The 18,689-nt window shown below is 41.8% G+C and overlaps 1 protein-coding gene across 1 annotated transcript; it reads left to right on the top strand.

The window, feature by feature from the left end:
* The first annotated feature begins 16 nt into the window (after positions 1-16).
* On the top strand, positions 17-18,525 carry RAB33B (RAB33B, member RAS oncogene family). Its single transcript, XM_004265145.3, has 3 exons — positions 17-240; positions 458-755; positions 15,723-18,525. Exons 2-3 carry the CDS (start codon positions 507-509, stop codon positions 16,161-16,163), a joined length of 690 nt encoding a protein of 229 aa, XP_004265193.1. The 5' UTR covers positions 17-240; positions 458-506; the 3' UTR covers positions 16,164-18,525.
* Positions 18,526-18,689: the final 164 nt, after the last annotated feature.

An 18,689-nucleotide genomic window follows, 5' to 3' on the forward strand; every position in this document is an offset into this window, starting at 1 on the left:
CCGCCGAAACGGCTCTTCGGCCCTCTCGCGAGAGAGTGCCTGGTGGCACCTCCTTCCCTTCAGCAGTCTTTCTCTCCCCGCCCCCAGAGTGCTCGCGCGGCTTCCTCCGGGGGGCGGGAGCCTTGGAGGTGGCGGGGCCCGGCCAGCCAGGGTGCCGGGCCTGGGGCGCTCTGCTCGGCCTCTCGGCAGCTGGCCCTCCGCGCCACCTTCAAGCCCCCGACAGGCCCCGTCCCTTCCCAGGTAGACGGCGCAGGCCTGAGTGACGCCGGGGTGGAGCCGCGGGCCGGGCGGGAGGGTCGGCGAGGCTGGTCTGGGGGGACGCCACACCTGCGCGGGGCGGGGTGGGGCGGGAAGGTGCGCACGCGCGCTGGCGGCCCGGAGGGCGGTGGCTCCCGGAACGTTGAGCGACGGAGCCCGCGGACTGGGCGAGCTCGCCGACGGTGGCGTAATCTCCCAGCCTCTCTGCGTCCCCTTTCCTCCGCCTCGGTTTGGGGCGGGGCAGGAGAATGGCTTCGGAGATGGAGTCGTCGCTCGAGGCGAGCTTCTCATCCAGCGGTGCGATGTCAGGGGCCTCAGGGTTTCTGCCTCCGGCTCGCTCCCGCATCTTCAAGATCATCGTGATTGGCGACTCCAATGTGGGCAAGACGTGCCTGACCTACCGCTTCTGCGCCGGCCGCTTTCCCGACCGCACCGAGGCTACTATCGGGGTGGATTTCCGAGAACGAGCGGTGGAGATTGATGGGGAGCGTATCAAGGTGAGCGGATGACAGACTGTCAAGGAGGAAGGTTGTCCCGGGGATGACAAGGGTCCCAACCGCTGCGTGGGTTAATTGCTGGCCCGGTGCGGGGCGTGCGCTCCATCTTTTCAGACGCTGGTGTGGAGATGGGAGTTGGGGATTGGAAGGATTTGTATATAGCAAACTTCTAAGGCAGTGCTTCTCCGACTTTGATGTGCATGAGATTTGCCTGGGGATTTTTTTTTTTTTAAGTAAATACAAATTCTAATTCGGTCATGTCTCAGGTGTTGCAGATGCAGCTAGTCTGTGGACGACACGTTGAGTAGCCAGAGTGTAGGGCGTATCCACTGACTCATGGGCTGTGTCTCACATGCTGGGAGTTAGTGAAGTAAAACCGAAGGAAAAACAGTGAAATTTCTCAAGCATGGGAAGTTCATTTAGGAAATACTATTCGTTAAACATTCATTTTAGCACTGCCCTAGGTACTGTGGAAGTAATGCCCCTTTGCCTTTGAGGAAGTACTTAGATCTTCTTTTGCATACAGTTTTGTTACAGTAGTTTTGGTATGACACTGAGTGGTTGAGAAGAACCTGTTTTCCTGCAGAAACATTCTGTAATTTGTACTTGGTTTCTACTTGGGTTGCCAGAGCACATTCTCAGTGCCACCCGCTTTCAAGTCTTCTTTAAGTCTTATTGGTGGTTCCCGAGACTGGAGACACAGTAACAATGGAGAAGGTAGTAAGCCCAAGGCCAAGCCTGGGGTTCTGAGGGGTTGCAATGGGGACGTTGGAGAATAAGGATCAGTGACAGGGCTGAGGCCTCCTGATGATGTAATCCTTAGACACACTTCTTGAGTCTGAGCCACCACTAGCCCCTCAGCTACCTGCTGATACCATCCCTTAAAACACGTGGACCCGAGGAACTGCTCTGCCTTCCTTATACTGCATTTATTTTTTCACTGTAAATTAGGATGTTCATCTTTACCTCAGTCCCCCATGGGGAAAAAATAGGCTCACTTCATTCCCATCCTCACATCCTTGAGGCACAAACAATTTATTTTTTAGTTGCCTAACCACTGCCTCACCTTCCCACCCCCAAAGGGGTTTTACTGCTAATGATAGTAAAGGAGAAATAGGGTTGAAAAGACATCAGTCTTCTGTAGGCCCTTTTGCCTCTTAATCTTTTTTTTTTTTTTTTTTTTTTTTGCGGTACGCGGGCGTCTCACTGTTGTGGCCTCTCCCGTTGCGGAGCACAGGCTCCGGACGCGCAGGCTCAGCGGCCATGGCTCACGGGCCCAGCCGCTCCGCGGCATGTGGGATCTTCCCAGACCGGGGCACGAACCCGTGTCCCCTGCATCGGCAGGCACTCAACCACTGCACCACCAGGGAAGCCCCTGCCTTTTAATCTTCACTTTCATTTTTCATTGTCCCATTCAAGCTGTGAGTGGTGGTCCTTTGGGTGCACCGTATTAGTGAGTTAAGAAAGATTTGTATACATTGCAAAGGAAAAGTAGAATAAGAGGCTCTTTAACATCAGAATTAAGTTGGGCCCAGGAACCTTTGGGGGAGGAAAGTAGTGGGACTTCTTTCTGAGGTTTGAGAGGGAGTTTGTTTGGGAGAAGAAGGAGTTCTGGGAAAAAGTGCATGGGCTTTGGTGCCCAACTGACCTGGCTCAAATCTGAACCTATGAAAGGGCTGTGTGTCCTTAGTAGATGATCAGCTTTGCCCCAAACTGTCCCAATTTTAAAACTGAAGTCCCACATTCCCAGGAGCTCCCTCAGTCTCGGGCAAACCGGGGTGGTTGGTTACTCTAGTCGCTAGGCAGTTTCCTTAATCTTTCGGAGACTGTTTTCTCATCTGAAAAATTGGGATAATAGTACCACATCAGGCTAATATGAGGGATAGATGAGAACGTATATAAGGCACCTGGCTCCATAGTTGGTAATCTTAAGAAGATTCTTCTTCCCTGGTGGTTTAACATCACTTTTTCTCTTTGGCACCATCAGTTCTGCAGCTGCACAACCAGAGAGTGAAACAGGGATAGAGTAGGGCATAGGCTCACAGCTGAAGGGAAGAGAAATTTCCCTCACATGGAAGCAGGATAATAACAAAATAGAGGGGATGGAGGCAAGGGAGGAGTTGGGGTTCAGTGGCCCTTCACCTGCCTCCGGGTTGCCATTTATACTTTAAGATCACAGATGAATCAGGTGCAAATTTAAGAGATACTTACAGCATATTAAAAGTATTTAAAATATGTCCAGTGCGTAACATCGAAGGCTTAGCTACTGGGATTAGCTAAGTGAGATACTGTGTTAAATGTTTTGTGGCCTGGAAATTTTTCAGAGAGCATGTCTTCCAGCAGTGCTATTTCAGAATCACTTAAAATGTTTTACGAAATGTAATTAAGTCTATATGTGTTAGTCTGTCCTATATATGTATAATTGAAAGAGTAAGATCTTGTTTGCAGAATTTTGGAAGTTAAATAAAATTATAAAATTAATTCCTTCAATAAAAATACATTTGATTTTCAAATCGAGGCTCTAATCCTTATGCTCCTTCCTTGTGTGTGTATCCTCATAGCCGTACCCCTTTCGTATCAGCGTGTGACGACGGCAGACACCAACAGAACCATTAAAGCCTAGTGTTGGATTTAATCTCTTTCTCAACTAGGGATCTTCAGTTCCTATTTGAACTTTGAGATAGCTTACTTGTTATTTGTAGTGATATGCAATTTTCCCACGTTAATATTAACTAAAGGAAAGCAACCAGGACTTTCTGCCCCATTGGTCAAACATTTAATGAGTAATTGTTGGAAAGAAGACATTTTGTTAGGCACAAAGAATTATGATTCAGTGCAGGAATCAGCAAACCATGCTTGAGGGCTAACTACGGTCTGCTGCCTGTTTTTTTAATTTGTTTTTCTGTTAGTTTTTTTGAAGTTGGAATATGGTTGATGTACAATATTATGTTAGTTTCAGGTGTACTACACAGTGATTTGATATTTGCATACTTTATGAAATGATCACCACAATAAGTCCAGTAACCATCTGTGCACTGCTGCCTGTTTTTATATGGCCTGCAAGCTAAGAATGATTTTTACATTTAAAAAAATAAATTGATTTATTTGGCTGCGCCAGGTCTTAGTTGCAGCACGCGGGATCTTCTAGTTGCGGCCTGCGGGAGGAGCTTTTAGTTACGGCCTGAGAACTCTTAGTTGCGGCATGCGGGATCTAGTTCCCTGACCAGGCCCCCTGCATTGGGAGCACGGAGTCTTAGCCACTGGACCACCAAGGAAGTCCCGATTTTTACATTTTTAAATGGTTGGGGGGGGGAAAATCGAAGGACTAAGATTTCATGACAAGTGAAAATGTTATGAAATTTACATTTCAGTGCCCCTAAATAAAGTTGTATGGAAACACAGCTCGGCTCATTTGTCTGCATATCGTGCTTGCTTTTGCACAACAGTGGCAGGGTTGAGCAGTGGTTGTGGTAGAGACTGTTAGGCCTGCAAAGCCTAAGACACACAGGAAAAGTTTGCTGACCCTGATATACTCCGTAGATGATTTGCTGTCCTAGATGGGGGTAAGATTTATATACCTAAAAAGATGACTAGCAGGGCTTCCCTGGCGGCGCAGTGGTTGAGAGTCCACCTGCCGATGCAGGGGACTCGGGTTCGTGCCCCGGTCCGGGAGGATCCCACGTGCCGCGGAGCGGCTGGGCCCGTGAGCCATGGCCGCTGAGCCTGCGCGTCTGGAGCCTGTGCTCCGCAACGGGAGAGGCCACAACAGCGAGAGGCCCGCGTACCGCAAAAAAAAAAAAAAAAAAGATGACTAGCAAAATCAGGCAGTAGGTGAGTGCCAAGTTATTGGTTTGGTTGTCGGTGGAAGAATCGTTCTCACTTGGAGGGAGATTTTGATGGGGAACGCCAGCAGGATGCTCCAGCAGGGTTAAAGGTTCCCGTGGGAAAGTGGCAAGTGAGAAGACTGTGAAGGTTTTGGTAGCAACGTTTCTGAAGAGTTTGGAAAACAGCTAGGATGTAGCTTGATTTTGTGTGTGTGGCAAAAACGTCCAAGTGTTCCAGGAAGATAAATGTGGCAGCGATTGAGGATGAATCCTGAGAGAGACTCGCTCTGCCCCGTGACCTGTTTTTCTATCTACATCCTCTCCTTTGGAAGTCTCTTGACTCCGCCTGTCACTTCTATGGGGATAACTTCCAAATCTTTGTTTGGCCCAGACCTCTCTCCTCATCTGTCATTCTGCGTTTCCTGTTGTTTTGTAGACGTGGCTATTTGGATAATCGCTCCCTCCCCTCAAAGTTCTGAAGTGAGTTCCTCGTCCCTGTCAAATCTGCCTCTCCTGTTTCTCCTCGACGTGACCTAGGTGGTCCTGGTGTTACCCTCATCCCGGAGGCCTCGCCTCTCTCCTTTGCTCCCTAAATCCACTTAGTTTTCTACCTGGATGATTTCTCTCATTCACCCTTCCTTCGGAATCCTAGTTCATCTTTTCTACCCTCTGCTCTGTTGCAGCCGCTCAACTTCACCCAACCCCAGTCCTCAATTAATCTGTTTGGAACATTGTTGCCAAATGCCAGCTGAGTGTAGCACTTTGGGGAGAGTAATCTCCCCTGCCTCAGATGCTCTGAGTTTCTCCATTATTTCGTAAAGTTCCAACTTTTAAAATGAACATAAGGCCTTCCTTCTCTTGCTCCAGACTTCTTTTCTAACTTAACATTTTTTCCCCATTAATTTCCTTCAAGTACCCTATAGTCCAGCCAATTATTTCCTGATCCCTATGTTTTCCTCTTACATTTCCCACTATTTGCCTGGAATATCCCCCCTTCCCATATTTCACCACATGTAATTCTTCCTTATTCAACTCAGTGTGTCTGTATTAGGAATCTCCCTGCCTCTCATTCTCAATTCTATTTCTTCCTTCTATCAGCTTCCTTTAGCACCTTACCTGCGCCTTTAAACTCTCTCTCTTTCCTCATTGTTCTATATATGCATCCACCTCTTTTTTTTTTTTTTTTTGCGGTACGCGGGCCTCTCACCGTTGTGGCCTCTCCCGTTGTGGAGCACAGGCTCCAGACGCGCAGGCTCAGCGGCCATGGCTCATGGGCCCAGCCACTCCGCAGCATGTGGGATCTTCCCGGACCGGGACACGAACCCGTGTCCCCTGCATCGGCAGACGGACTCTTAACCACTGAGCCACCAGAGAAGCCCTCCGCCTCTTCTATTAGGTCTACTCCGTCTTGCTCAGGACAGGGCGTGTGTCTGATAACCCCGTAGACGTCTTCCAGTGTGTGGCTCAGTTTCTAAACTATGCAGGACTTGGATAAGTGCTGCCTCTTGGTGGCAGCAGATCAGTTGGTAGACTGCCCTGGAAATCCGACTCGGCGTGTACAAGGGAAGCTAGTGAAAGAAAGAGGCGGTAAGAGAGGCATTTTGATGATAAAGCCAAGGGCTTCAGTAACTGGCTTTTGGTGATGAAAGGACTCACGTGGCTGAGGGTGTGGGTCTGGTTGACTGGAGGTAGGTATGCCTTCAGTAGAGACGAGATATGCAATGTGGAAGATGGAATTTTGAGAGGCTCCGTAAAAAGTTTTCTCCTAGTCATTTCTTTGTTGAGATGGTGGTGTACTCAAATGGAAATGTCACATTCGCAGCTAGAAGTGTGGAATTGGAGGAGATAATCATGAATATGAAGTTGAAGCTGGAGAGCATAGATAGATGAGAACGAAATGCCCGATTTGGTTAACACGCACAGGGAGCGGAGTAGAGCTTTATGTCACGGCGCGATGAAGATGATATGCAGTGAATGCTGAAGCCAAAGGTACATCAGATTATTTCCGCTTCTCCATTGTTCTGTCGTGATCTTTATTAGAAGTAATCTAATGTTTATAAGTCAAAGCATATTGTATAAGACATCATCTCATACCTTACCTTACTAGAATTAAATTGATAATTCATCTTCAAGCGTGGTGATGGGGCTTCCCTGGTGGCGCAGTGGTTGAGAGTCCGCCTGCCGATGCAGGGGACGCGGGTTCGTGCCCCGGTCTGGGAAGATCCCACATGCCGCGGAGCGGCTGGGCCCGTGAGCCATGGCCGCTGAGGCTGTGCGTCCGGAGCCTGTGCTCCGCAACAGGAGAAGCCACAACAGTGAGAGGCCCGCGTAAAAAAAAAACAAAAACAAAAAACGTGGTGATGGTGGTTAGGGAGACACCAAATTGGTCCTCTTGATTTGCTTTGCATTGGAATTCGGAGAATGAGAGTATTAACTGTTGGGGTACCCTAAAAAGAATCTTAATTTGTGACTCCTTAGCTCAGAAAACTTTAGGAGGTTTGGGTCTAGTCTGACAGAGATTCTGTATGGCAGTGGTTTGGTGAGGCCTGTATGGTACAAGCAATACTCATTTTCACAGACCCAAGCCGTTCTACTATCTGAAGTGTCCCTGGAACCAGGCCGGAGGCCCATTCTCCTTCCAGCCTGATTGCAAAAGCCTGTGGTTCTTGTACCTCGTCTTTGAAGGTGGCAGCGTTGGTGTGTGTACTCAGGTGGTGAGATGTGTCAGAACTCTGTACTCAAAGTAACAAAGCAAAATGAAAATTTATTGTTTCACATAACTGGAATCCCGGAAGTAAAGTTCTCTTTCTGCCAGTTCCAACACCAGTTCTGCAATGGAGACTCCGTGGTTCTGATTGGGGATTGTGACACATGCCCATCCCTAAACTGTGGTGGTGATGTGGAGACGGCAGTGCTGGAATTTACAACCCAGGGCTCCCAGCTCTTGCTTCCTTTCTCTCCCTGCTTACTCTCTTCCTATTCCTTTCATTAGGCTATAATTCAGTTCTTCCCTTGAAGTATTCCTTTCAAATAGTCACACAAAATTTGTTACTTCTCCTTGTTAGGGAAGCTAAAAACCCCTAAAATTTAAAATAAATTTTAAAATTTGCCATTTGGATCTGTACATCAGATATACATATTTCTACTCTGTATACCCAAAGCAAAAAGAGTTCTCTTGAAATGTCACTTACACTCCTTATGATGTTGATTTACATCATCAAGTTGTTAATAGAAGCTTTTATGCAATTACCAGATGATCTTTTATATAGGCTGCTTAGAAGCAAAAATAATAAAAACGTGTTCTTTGAAAGAACAGGGGAAGAGGAAATTTGATAGCTGATCAAACAAAGAAAGGTCATCTGGGCTAATACCTTCATCCTTTTCAGTCAAGCAAAAAAGCATTAAATCAGTTTAGCCAGGTCATTTCTCATTTTGGTCATAAAGCTACTAAAAAGAGCTTTCATGAACAGTAAGAATCTGCTCTTTGGGACTTCCCTGGTGGCGCAGTGGTTAAGAATCTGCCTGCCAATGCAGGGGACACAGGTTCGAGCCCTGATCCAGGACGATCCCACATGCCGCGGAGCAACTAAGCCTGCGAGCCACAACTACTGAGACTGCGTGCCACAACTACTGAAGCCCGCATGCCTAGAGCCTGTGCTTCGCAATGAGAGAAGTCACCGCAGTGAGAAGCCTGCACACGGCAACGAAGAGTAGCCCCCACTCACCGCAACTAGAAAAAGCTTGCGCGCAGCAACGAAGACCCAATGCAGCCAAAAATAAATAAATTTATTTAAAAAAAAAAAAAAAGAAAGAAAATAAGAGGACAACCTACAGAATGGGAGCAAATATTTACAAATCATATACCTGACAAGGGTCTAGTGTCCAGAATCTATATGTGTACATGCACAGGCACACACACACACTTTATCAATAATAAAAAGAAATAATTAAAACTGGGCAAAGCATTGAATAGACATTTAAAAAAAAAAGGCTCTGCCCTTAGTATTTAGCAATTAGGTTGTCATTTTTGTTGGAGCTTGATATTGGAATTTAAAGTAGAGATTCATGAAATATTATTAATGTATATTTTATGTTACCTTTATAATGTTTAAAATGGGAGTAATATCTTGTAGAACCACCTATGAGCCATTTTCTTTCTTAAGATATTAAGTATTAAACTGGGGAAAATTGCTTTGAAAATACTTCCTAACTTAATATTTCCCAGGACAAAAGCATGTCACTTCCTTAGGTTCCAGAGTGTCATTTTCTCTTTTTTTTTAAGCGTTGTGAACCACTCCACTCATAGCTAACGCTCAAGATTTTTCTAGGTTATCGTGAGATTTGTTCCCCACTGGGTATCTATATGTGTCTCTCTCTTTCAGTCAAAGCTTTCTCTAGCCTTCTGTGGCTGACAGTTTTTATTAGTTGTCCTGTCCTTTCTTTGCCGGGTCTCTCACTGCTCCTTCCGCAGCCCGCTTGCCCTCACCTCAGTGTCCTGTGCAGACCTGAAAGGCGGCAGGCAGCATGACAGTGTGTCTGTGTCCTATGCCTTCACTGGTTCTAGCAATTCGGTGAGTGAAATTTTGAAGCTTCCTTTTAGATACACTCGGCCCTCCAGGGGCAAATATATCCATGGGGAAATAGTTGAGGAAAAAAAATTCCGGAAAGTTCCAGAAAGCAAACCTTGAATTTGCCCACTGCTGGCAAGTATTTACATAGCATTTACTTTGCATTAGGTATTATAAGTAATTTAGAGGTGACTTAGAGTATTTGGATGTGTGTAGGTTAAATGCCAGCACTACGCCATTTTATATAAAGGACTTGAGCAGCCGTGGATTTTGGTATTTGGGGGGTGCTGGACCCAATCCCCCATGGATACTGAGAGACAGCTGTACTTCTTTGTGAGTGCCTCACTTAACATAGTATTTACTTTTACGGTTCTCCAATAAAGTGCGCAGAGTTATTATTTACGACTTCTTGTTTCCTGGGAGTCTTGATATGGTTAGAATGTTTTCAGCAGGACTGATGGGAAGAGGGTTACGTTGAGTCAATCCTAGCCTAAAACAAGCAAGTGGTTTTCTTAGGGATAAACATCCTAATCGTCACCACTTGCATTTATTGAGGACTTCTACGGTTCTTTGAGGCAGGTCTAAATTTCAGCATAATTTTTTTTTAAACTTTAGTTTGTTAAAACAAATAGAAAAAATGTATGTTTGTTGTGGAAAACAGAGAAAAGTAGAAATAAAGGGGGAAATTGCCTTAAAGACAACCATTGTTAATGTTTTGGTATATTTCCTTTTTGTATGTTTTTTATTATTCTTTTAACTTAAAAATATACTCTGCTTAAAACATTATAAATCATTCTTCATCGGTGAAATGATTTTTTAAAATTAATTTTTATTGGCGTATGGTTGATTTATAATGTGTTAGTTTCTGCTGTACAGCAAAGTGAATCTATTATACGTGTATCCACTCTTTTTTAGATTCTATTCCCATATAGGTCATTCCAGAGCATTGAGTAGCGTTCCCTGTGCTATACAGTAGGTTCTTATTAGTTATCTTTTTATATATAGTAGTGTGTCTGTTTCAGTCCAAATCTCCCAATTTATCCCTCCCCCCCGCCCCCCACTTTCCTCCTTAGTAACCAAAGTTTGTTTTCTATTATACATCTGTCATCTGTGACTCTTATTTCTGTTTTGTATTTAGGTTCATTTGTATCCATCGATGAAATGATTTTTGAATACCTGAGCTGCAAGAATGTTACTAAAAGGGAAAAGATCTGTTCCAATTTCTCTGGACAGCTTTTATGTAGGTCATCCAAATTATTCCCCAAATCTCTTTCTGAATGTTAAAGAGACGGTTTGAAGTGGGTTTTGTTTTCTCATTCTAAAAAACTGAGATATTTAAGATTTGAAAATATACAATTCAGTGGTTTTTAGTATATTCACAAGCCTGTGTAACATCATCACTGTCTAACTCCAGAACGTTTCATCACCCCAGAAAGAAACCCTATACCCGTGATCAGTCACTCCCCATTCCTCCCGTTCCCTCAGACCCTGGCAACCACTAGTCTACTTACTGTCTCGAGGGACTTGCCGTATAGCGGACATTTCATATACATGGAATCTTACAGTGTGTGGCCTTTTGTGTCTTGGCTTCTTTGGCTCAGCATAATGTTTTCAAGATTCATCCATGTTGTAGCATGCGTCAGTACTTCATTCCTTACTATGGCTGAATAATGTTGCATTATATGGACATACATTTTATTGATCCATTCATAAGTAGGTGGACATTTGGGTTGGTTCCACCTTTTAGCTATTATGAACAATGCTGCTATGAACATTTGTGTACAAGCTTTTGTGTGAACATATCTTTTCGGTTCTCTTGGATATACACCTAGGAGTGGAATTGCTGGGTCCTAGGGCAACTGTCTCTCTCTCTCTCTCTTTTTCCCCTAATTTGTTGAAGTGAAACTCAAATAACATCAAAGTAACTATTTTAAAGTGAGCCATTCAGTGCATTCATAATGTTGCACAACCACCACCTTTATCTAGTTTCAAAATATTGCCATCACTCCAAGTAAGAGCCCTCACCCATTAACGTTTCTCCCCATTCCCCAGCCTCTGGCAACGACCAGTCTGTATTCTGTCTTTATGGGTTTGTCTGTGTCGGATGTTTCATACAAGCGGAAGCATAGAAATGTGACCTTTTGTGTCTGGTTTCTTCTCAGCGTACTTTGGAGGCTCATCCCTGTTGTAGCAGGTGTCAGTACTTCATTCCTTTTGTTTTTTTTTTAAGGTCTTTATTGAGTTTGTTACAATATTGCTTCTGTTTTATGTTTTTTGGTGTTTTGGCCACGAGGCATGTGGGATCTTAGCTCCCCAACCAGGGATCAAACCCGCACCCCTTGCATTGGAAGGCGAAGTCTCAACCACTGGACCGCCAGGGAAGTCCCTTCATTCCTTGTTATGGCTAAGTAAAATTCTGTTTAACTTGCTGAGGAACTGCCAAACTTTTCTAAAGTGGCTGCACTTACATCCCCACCGGCAATGCATGAGAGTTCCACTTTTCCACATTTCTGCAAACACTTGTTATCGGTTTGCATTTGTGTGATGGCTAATGATGTCGAGCAGCTTTTCGTGTATATTGAACATTTGTATATTTTCTTTGGAGAAACATCTGTTCACATCCTTTGCCGATGTTTTTAATTGGGTTATGTGTCTTTTTATTATTGAGTTGTAAGAGGTCTTAAATATTTTGAATACTAGACCCCTAACACATGTATTATTTACAGATATTTTTCTCCCATTCTTTGAGCTGTCTTTTCACTTTCATGATAATGCCCTTTGAAGCACATTTTTAATTTTGATGAAGTCCAGTTTATCTATTTTTTTCTTTTGTTGGTTCTGCTTTAGGTGTCATAGCTGAGAAACCATTGCCTAATCTAAGGTCACAAATATTTACCCCTATGTTTTCTTCTAAGATTTTTATGGTTTTAACTTAAATTTAGATCTTTCATCCATTTTGAATAAATTTTTGTATATGGTGTGAGGTAGGGGTCCAACTTCATTTTTTGCATGTTGGCCCAGCCCCATTCATTGAAATGTCTGTGCTTTCCCTCACTGAATTGTCCTGGCACTCTTGTAGAAAATCAATTGGCCATAGATGATATGGATTTATTTCTGGACTCTAAGTTCTGTTCCACTGATCTGTATTTCTAATCGTATGCTGATAGTACACAGTGTAGCTTTGCAATAAATTCTGACATCTATAGCTTGAAACAGTTTTAGTTGTATGCTGAGTGTTTTTATTCTCAACATGTTAATTGGGATTAAAAAAAAGTATTTTTCTTAAAAAGGAAAGTTGTATTTTTAAAAAATTATAATTTACTTTATTAGTTCTTTGCGTAGTTAGTGTAGCTAGTCTATGAATGCTTATTTTATAGGGTCTGAAACTAAATTTTACTTTTACTGTTGAGGAGGCAAAGGCCTAGTGGTGTAAGTAACGTACGGGTGGATACACAGTAGGTATTTAATAAATTTTTGTTGATTTAAATAGTCTTAGATGTTATTAGTTCTTAATTTGCTGACAACTGTTTGCTTCTACCTCTGATTTATTTGATACTGAGTCTTTATGGCCCATCTGTCAACTGTGTTGCTTACATCACAAAGTGGGTATTTTTAAACAAAGTACTTGGTGAAGTGGTCTCTAGGAGTGCATCAAGGCAGAACCTGTACTTTCCTGAATAAATGCGACTGTAAGCGGTAAAGGTTTTAAACAGTGTACATAGCAAATAATTTTAGGATAGCACTGAGCTACATGTAAGAGAAATTCAGCTATGGTGATTTAACCATGTAAGGTTTTATTTTTCTCGTGTAATAAGGAGACCAGGGGCAGCAGCCTGTATGGTGGTACGCCGTCAGCAGTATTCTATCTATGCTAGACTTCTGCTCTGTCGTTCTTGTGTGTGGCTTTCTTCTTCATGCTTACAAAGTGGCTGCTGAGCCTCCCAGCATGATATTCCATTCCAGGCAGAACGGGTGTGGTGAGAGAAGTGCAAAAGGCACGTGCCAAATGCTCTGTCTTTTTTTTTTTTTTTAAGATTTTTTTTAATGCCAAGAAATTCCTATGTATTTTTATTTATTTATTTATTTTATTTGCGGTACGCGGGCCTCTCACTGTTGTGGCCTCTCCCGTTGCGGAGCACAGGCTCCGGACGCGCAGGCTCAGCGGCCATGGCTCACGGGTCCAGCCGCTCCGCGGCATGTGGGATCCTCCCGGACCGGGGCACGAACCCGTGTCCCCTGCATCGGCAGGTGGACTCTCAACCTCTGCGCCACCAGGGAAGCCCTGCTCTGTCTTTTTTTAAAAAAATCACAAATCAGTTTATTTTTCTAGAAACCCCCACTGAAAAAACTATTTACAAATTATTAGCCAGAACTGTGTCACTTGTCCCCCTAGTTCCAAGAGAGCCTGAGAAATCAAGTTTCTACGGGCATATCTTGTTTAACTACACTTGCAGATGGTGCAGTTTTTACAAATTGAAGTTTTGTGGCAACCCTGACTTGTCAGATGATGGTGAGCATTCTTTAGCAATAAATCATTTTATTTTTAACATCTTTATTGGGGTATAATTGCTTTACAATGGTGTGTGAGTTTCTGCTTTATAACACAGTGAATCAGTTATACATATACATATGTTCCCATATCTCTTCCCTCTTGCGTCTCCCAATCATTTTTAAATTAAGGTATGTACTCTGTTTTTTTAGGTAAATACCATCGCACACTTAATTAACTACCATCTAGTGTAAACATAACTTTTATATGCAGTGGGAAACCAGAAAATTCGTGTGACTCGATTTATTGTGATATTTGCTTTATTGCAGTGGTCTGGAACCAAACCTGCAATATCTCCAGGATACGCCTGGATAGTATTTTATATTTCCACCTGGAACAAAGTTAGATTTATGTTAATTTGGAAGAAACGGAGAATATTTCAAAGATGGAGAAATTTGGACTAAAAAGAGCTACCACCAAAAAAAGATGAAAAAAATCAGAACTGCTAAAAACTAAGGTAGCATGAGAGTGGTGATCAATATTTCCATCTCTAATCACATTTTTAAATATATTTATTCATTCATTACATCTTAATTGAGCACTTACCATATACCACCGTGTTCTCAGCGCTTCCTGTCTTACATCCTACCTACTCTGGGTGTCATCTACAGTCTCCCCTCAATTTCCCTCTCCTTCGGTATTGCTCTAGAGAAATCACCAGTTTAGGCTATCTAAGCAAATCTGCCTCTAGTGTTTTCCATTGTGACCAGTACCCTCATCATTTAACTTTTTTTAGGAACCAAACAAAGGCAGGATAAATTCAGTGTTTTAAGAGAATCATAACACATGACTTGTATTTAACTTTATTTATTTATCAATTAATAAATTTACTTATTTATTTATTTTTGGCTGCGTTGGGTCTTCATTGCTGCGCGCGGGCTTTCTCTAGTTGCGGCGAGCGCGGGCTACTCTTCATTGCGGTGCACAGGCTTCTCATTGTGGTGGCTTCTCTCATTACAGAGCACGGGCTCTAGGCACGTGGGCTTCAGTAGTTGTGGCTCCCGGGCTCTAGAGTTCAGGCTCAGTAGTTGTGGCACACGGACTTAGTTGCTCCACGGCACGTGGGATCTTCTCGGACCAGGGCTGGAACCCGTGTCCCCCGCATTGGTAGGTGGATTCTTAACCACTGCGCCACCAGGGAAGTCCTGTATTTAGTTTCAGATATCATTTTCCCCAACTCCCCCATATTTCCATTAGGAGGTATTGGAATATTTTTATTGGTAGAGATGTTTAGGATAGATAAGTGATTTCCTATTCATTTAAAATTTTCAAAGGGGCCTGGATTTTATAGGATGTGTGTGTGTATATATATATATATATATATAGATATAGATATAGATATAGATATAGATATAGATTGATTTGGGGGCTAGATCTCATGACTTTTCACATCTGTCCTAAGTCTACTATTTTAAATTAGATGAGTGAAATGTAGGGAAGGGCATATTGTAACCAAATTTGCAGGAATTAGACACTGCACATGTTTGTTAAAACCTGGTATCTGTTTCTCTTAGCGTTTTAAAATCAATTTTTTTTTTTTTTTTTTTTTTTGCGGTACGCGGGCCTCTCACTGTTGTGGCCTCTCCCGTTGCGGAGCACAGGCTCCGGACGCGCAGGCTCAGCGGCCATGGCTCACGGGCCCAGCCCCTCCGCGGCATGTGGGATCTTCCCGGACCGGGGCACGAACCCGTGTCCCCTGCATCGGCAGGCGGACTCTCAACCACTGCACTACCAGGGAAGCCCTAAAATCAATTTTTGAGGTATAATTTTTCTAAACAAACTTGATTTACCGAAATTAAAGTGCTAGATTGAAGTCTTTGTTCTGACACTTGCATTAATGATGAGGTAACTAGACTAGTATCATGACATTTGGATCCCTTAAATAACACTGAAAAGGCATCATGGAAGGGAGCAAAGTAGTGTAAGTGAAGAAGTAGGAAAGACAATGCAAAGGTGGTTAAAGTTTTCTGTATGTATAATTGGAATGAAACTTTCAGTTTTCCTCTTTTTTTCCCCCCACTTCCAGATCCAGTTATGGGACACAGCAGGACAAGAACGATTCAGAAAGAGCATGGTCCAGCACTACTACAGAAACGTACATGCTGTTGTCTTCGTGTACGATATGACCAACATGGCGAGTTTTCATAGCCTGCCATCTTGGATAGAAGAATGCAAACAGCATTTGCTAGCCAGCGACATACCACGGATTCTTGTTGGAAATAAATGTGACTTGAGGAGTGCCATTCAGGTACCCACAGACTTGGCACAAAAATTTGCTGACACGTACAGCATGCCTTTGTTTGAAACCTCTGCTAAAAACCCCAATGATAATGACCATGTGGAAGCTATATTTATGACCTTGGCTCATAAGCTGAAGAGCCATAAACCGTTAATGCTTAGTCAACCCCCTGATAACGGAATTACCCTGAAGCCTGAACCAAAGCCTGCAGTGACGTGCTGGTGCTAAATCACAGTCTTTATTGTACAATCTGATTTTGACTAAAGAAATACTTTTGAAGTGTGACAGTGATAAGTCATAGAATTTAATCTCAGATGTAATGGAGCATCCTGACACTTTACTGTTTGTCATCGTCATGCTTATGTTTGTATTTTGTATCTACTTCATCAAGTTTGTCACTGCGACAACACAAGGAAAAAGTTAGTTTTCAGAGGTTGAAGTGAAGCAGAGTTAGGATGAATCAGAACATCTTTCCACTGAGAGCCCCATGAGGAGGCTTCAAATGAGAGTATGATGGGATTTTAAGAGTCAGTGATTGTTTAATCCTGTGTTCCTGCAATTGAAAAAATATAGTAAGGGTTTAGTATACTTACTCGTATGTGCTTTGAATGGGAAGTGTTCTCAATAGGATAAAAACTGGTATTTGCCTCTCCCTAGAGTTCTTTCTTTGTATTATTAATGTACTTAAATGCATTATTATTGTTACATTTTAGAGCCAAGACTTTAGTTCCAGTGGGAGGAGAGAGCCTAGAATGTTTTCTGGTTCTCAGTCCATAAAGAATGACCTTTCCAACAGTTCTAGATGCTTAATATTTCAAATCACTATCAATCAGGTCTACAAAAAAAAAAATCATTGTTATTTTTAAAAGAGTAATTTGAATTGTTTTCTTACTAAACTCTACACAATATGCAAAAGTAAATCAGATAGTAAGGTGCTTTATACTTTATTTTGATACCTTTAAACATTGAAAAACTAATTGAAAGATTTGAGGAGATGTAATTTGGGGGAAAATAGCTAAACATGGTTCCTGGCTACCACAAAAGACCTATTCCTGGCTTTTGGTCAAGCTGTGTGTCAGACATAGTATCTCTTGCTCTCCCCCGGCCCCCAATCAATTTAATGCCTAAAGGCTGAATAAACAAATCATCTTCCATTTGGATTGTAACTCTGAGGGCATACCTGTAATTGCAATGAGTCCATATTTTATTTCTGTAATAGTACATTACAGTACTTCTGTTGTTTAAATCTTTAAATTTTTATGGTCACAACAAACTGCTCCTCCTCAGTATAAAAAATAAATTAGATATTGAAAAATATCTATCCCTTGGTGGTAGAAAGAATATTTCAAAAAGTTTTTTTACCCTAATTACTTTTATTTTGAATTTAAGACTTTGCACATAGGAAATAGTAAGCTTGCATGTGAAGCTATTACGTGAATGGAATGTAAGCCATGAACTTTATCTGAAGTGTGCACATTGACTAATTCTGAAAGATTGCTGAACTTAATAATTTTAGAGGAAATTAAGCCAAAAGATGATTATACTTAAAATATTTTTAGAATGTGGGAAACCAATTAAATATGTGATGTAATCTAGTTTAGGATTTTTTGTGTAATCATGATGGTGGTCCTGACTGGATAATTTACTTATGAAAACAAGATAATTCTATTAAATGAACTAATGGAAAGTAATAATTACAGGAAATAATTATTCTGTTTTAAACATTAGAGCTTAAGGAAAAACAAATTGGCTTTGTTTGCTTTTAAGAAGATTAATCCATTTTTCTTATGGTAGAATTAAAAATGGTTTGACTTTGTCTAAATTAGTGTTGATTTGCAACTATTTTTATAGTAAAACAATGACAGCTGTTATAATTGTCATGGGCGGAACAGTTTTTTAAAGAAGGGAATCTGTTTATTGCTTATCAAAACATTTTCTAAAGTGGGGGAAGAAAGTTTACAGACTTTCCAAGCACTTTTTTTTTCAGTGCTGTTATTACTCATGTTTTTAAAAAGGTAATTTAACTTTATTTCTTTTTGTAAGAAGTTAGTAGTAAGTATCCTTTAAAGTTCTGTAAAAGGACTTATTTTTTCACTTTAATATTTATTTTAAAATATTTGTATCCCATTTGTAGTGATTTATTGTTTTAATTTTTTCTACATATGTTTTTACTTTTAAAAAGAACATACTGATCAGTTGAATGGGGTAAAGCTTTTAGATATTTTCCAGAATATTTATAAAACACAGACTATTGAGAAATCACTTACAAAACGGTGGCTATCAAACAACTAATTACTAATTTTTAAAGCACAAATCACACATTTTGTAACTCCTGTATGAATTTATTTTAACTGTGACCTTTAGTTGAAAACCTCAGATATGTTTTGGAAAAGTCATAATTTGAGAACACCAAAGGAGACGAATCAGATTCTAGTGAAGTTAGCTATTCATGACAATGCTTTATTGACGGTGTATTGCTAGTCCATTTCCTCATGAAATCTAAACTAGAGTTAAATAATTTTGTTATGGAATAGCATCACTGTAACTTTGCCCTCATGAAGTTCAATAAACCAGCTTTGGCATAAAGAAATTGTGGTTTATTTTCATTTGGTTACTAGGTTAAGCATAAAATAAAACAAACAAACAAATCTCTGGTTTTCCTCTGGCTTCCAGGTAGTATGTAATCCATTAGAATCAAACGGACAAAAACTAACCCATTTGGAAATACATTCAAGGTTAAAGAACTTTTCAGGA

The sequence above is a fragment of the Orcinus orca genome, chromosome 4, assembly GCF_937001465.1.
Source record: "Orcinus orca chromosome 4, mOrcOrc1.1, whole genome shotgun sequence".
Lineage (NCBI taxonomy): Eukaryota > Metazoa > Chordata > Mammalia > Artiodactyla > Delphinidae > Orcinus > Orcinus orca.

Coding starts and splice junctions, on each gene's coding strand:
- RAB33B (XM_004265145.3), top strand. CDS start 507: ATGGCTTCGGAGATGGAGTCGTCGCTCGAGGCGAGCTTCTCATCCAGC. Junction 756..15,722: donor TTGATGGGGAGCGTATCAAG/GTGAGCGGATGA, acceptor CCCCACTTCCAG/ATCCAGTTATGGGACACAGC.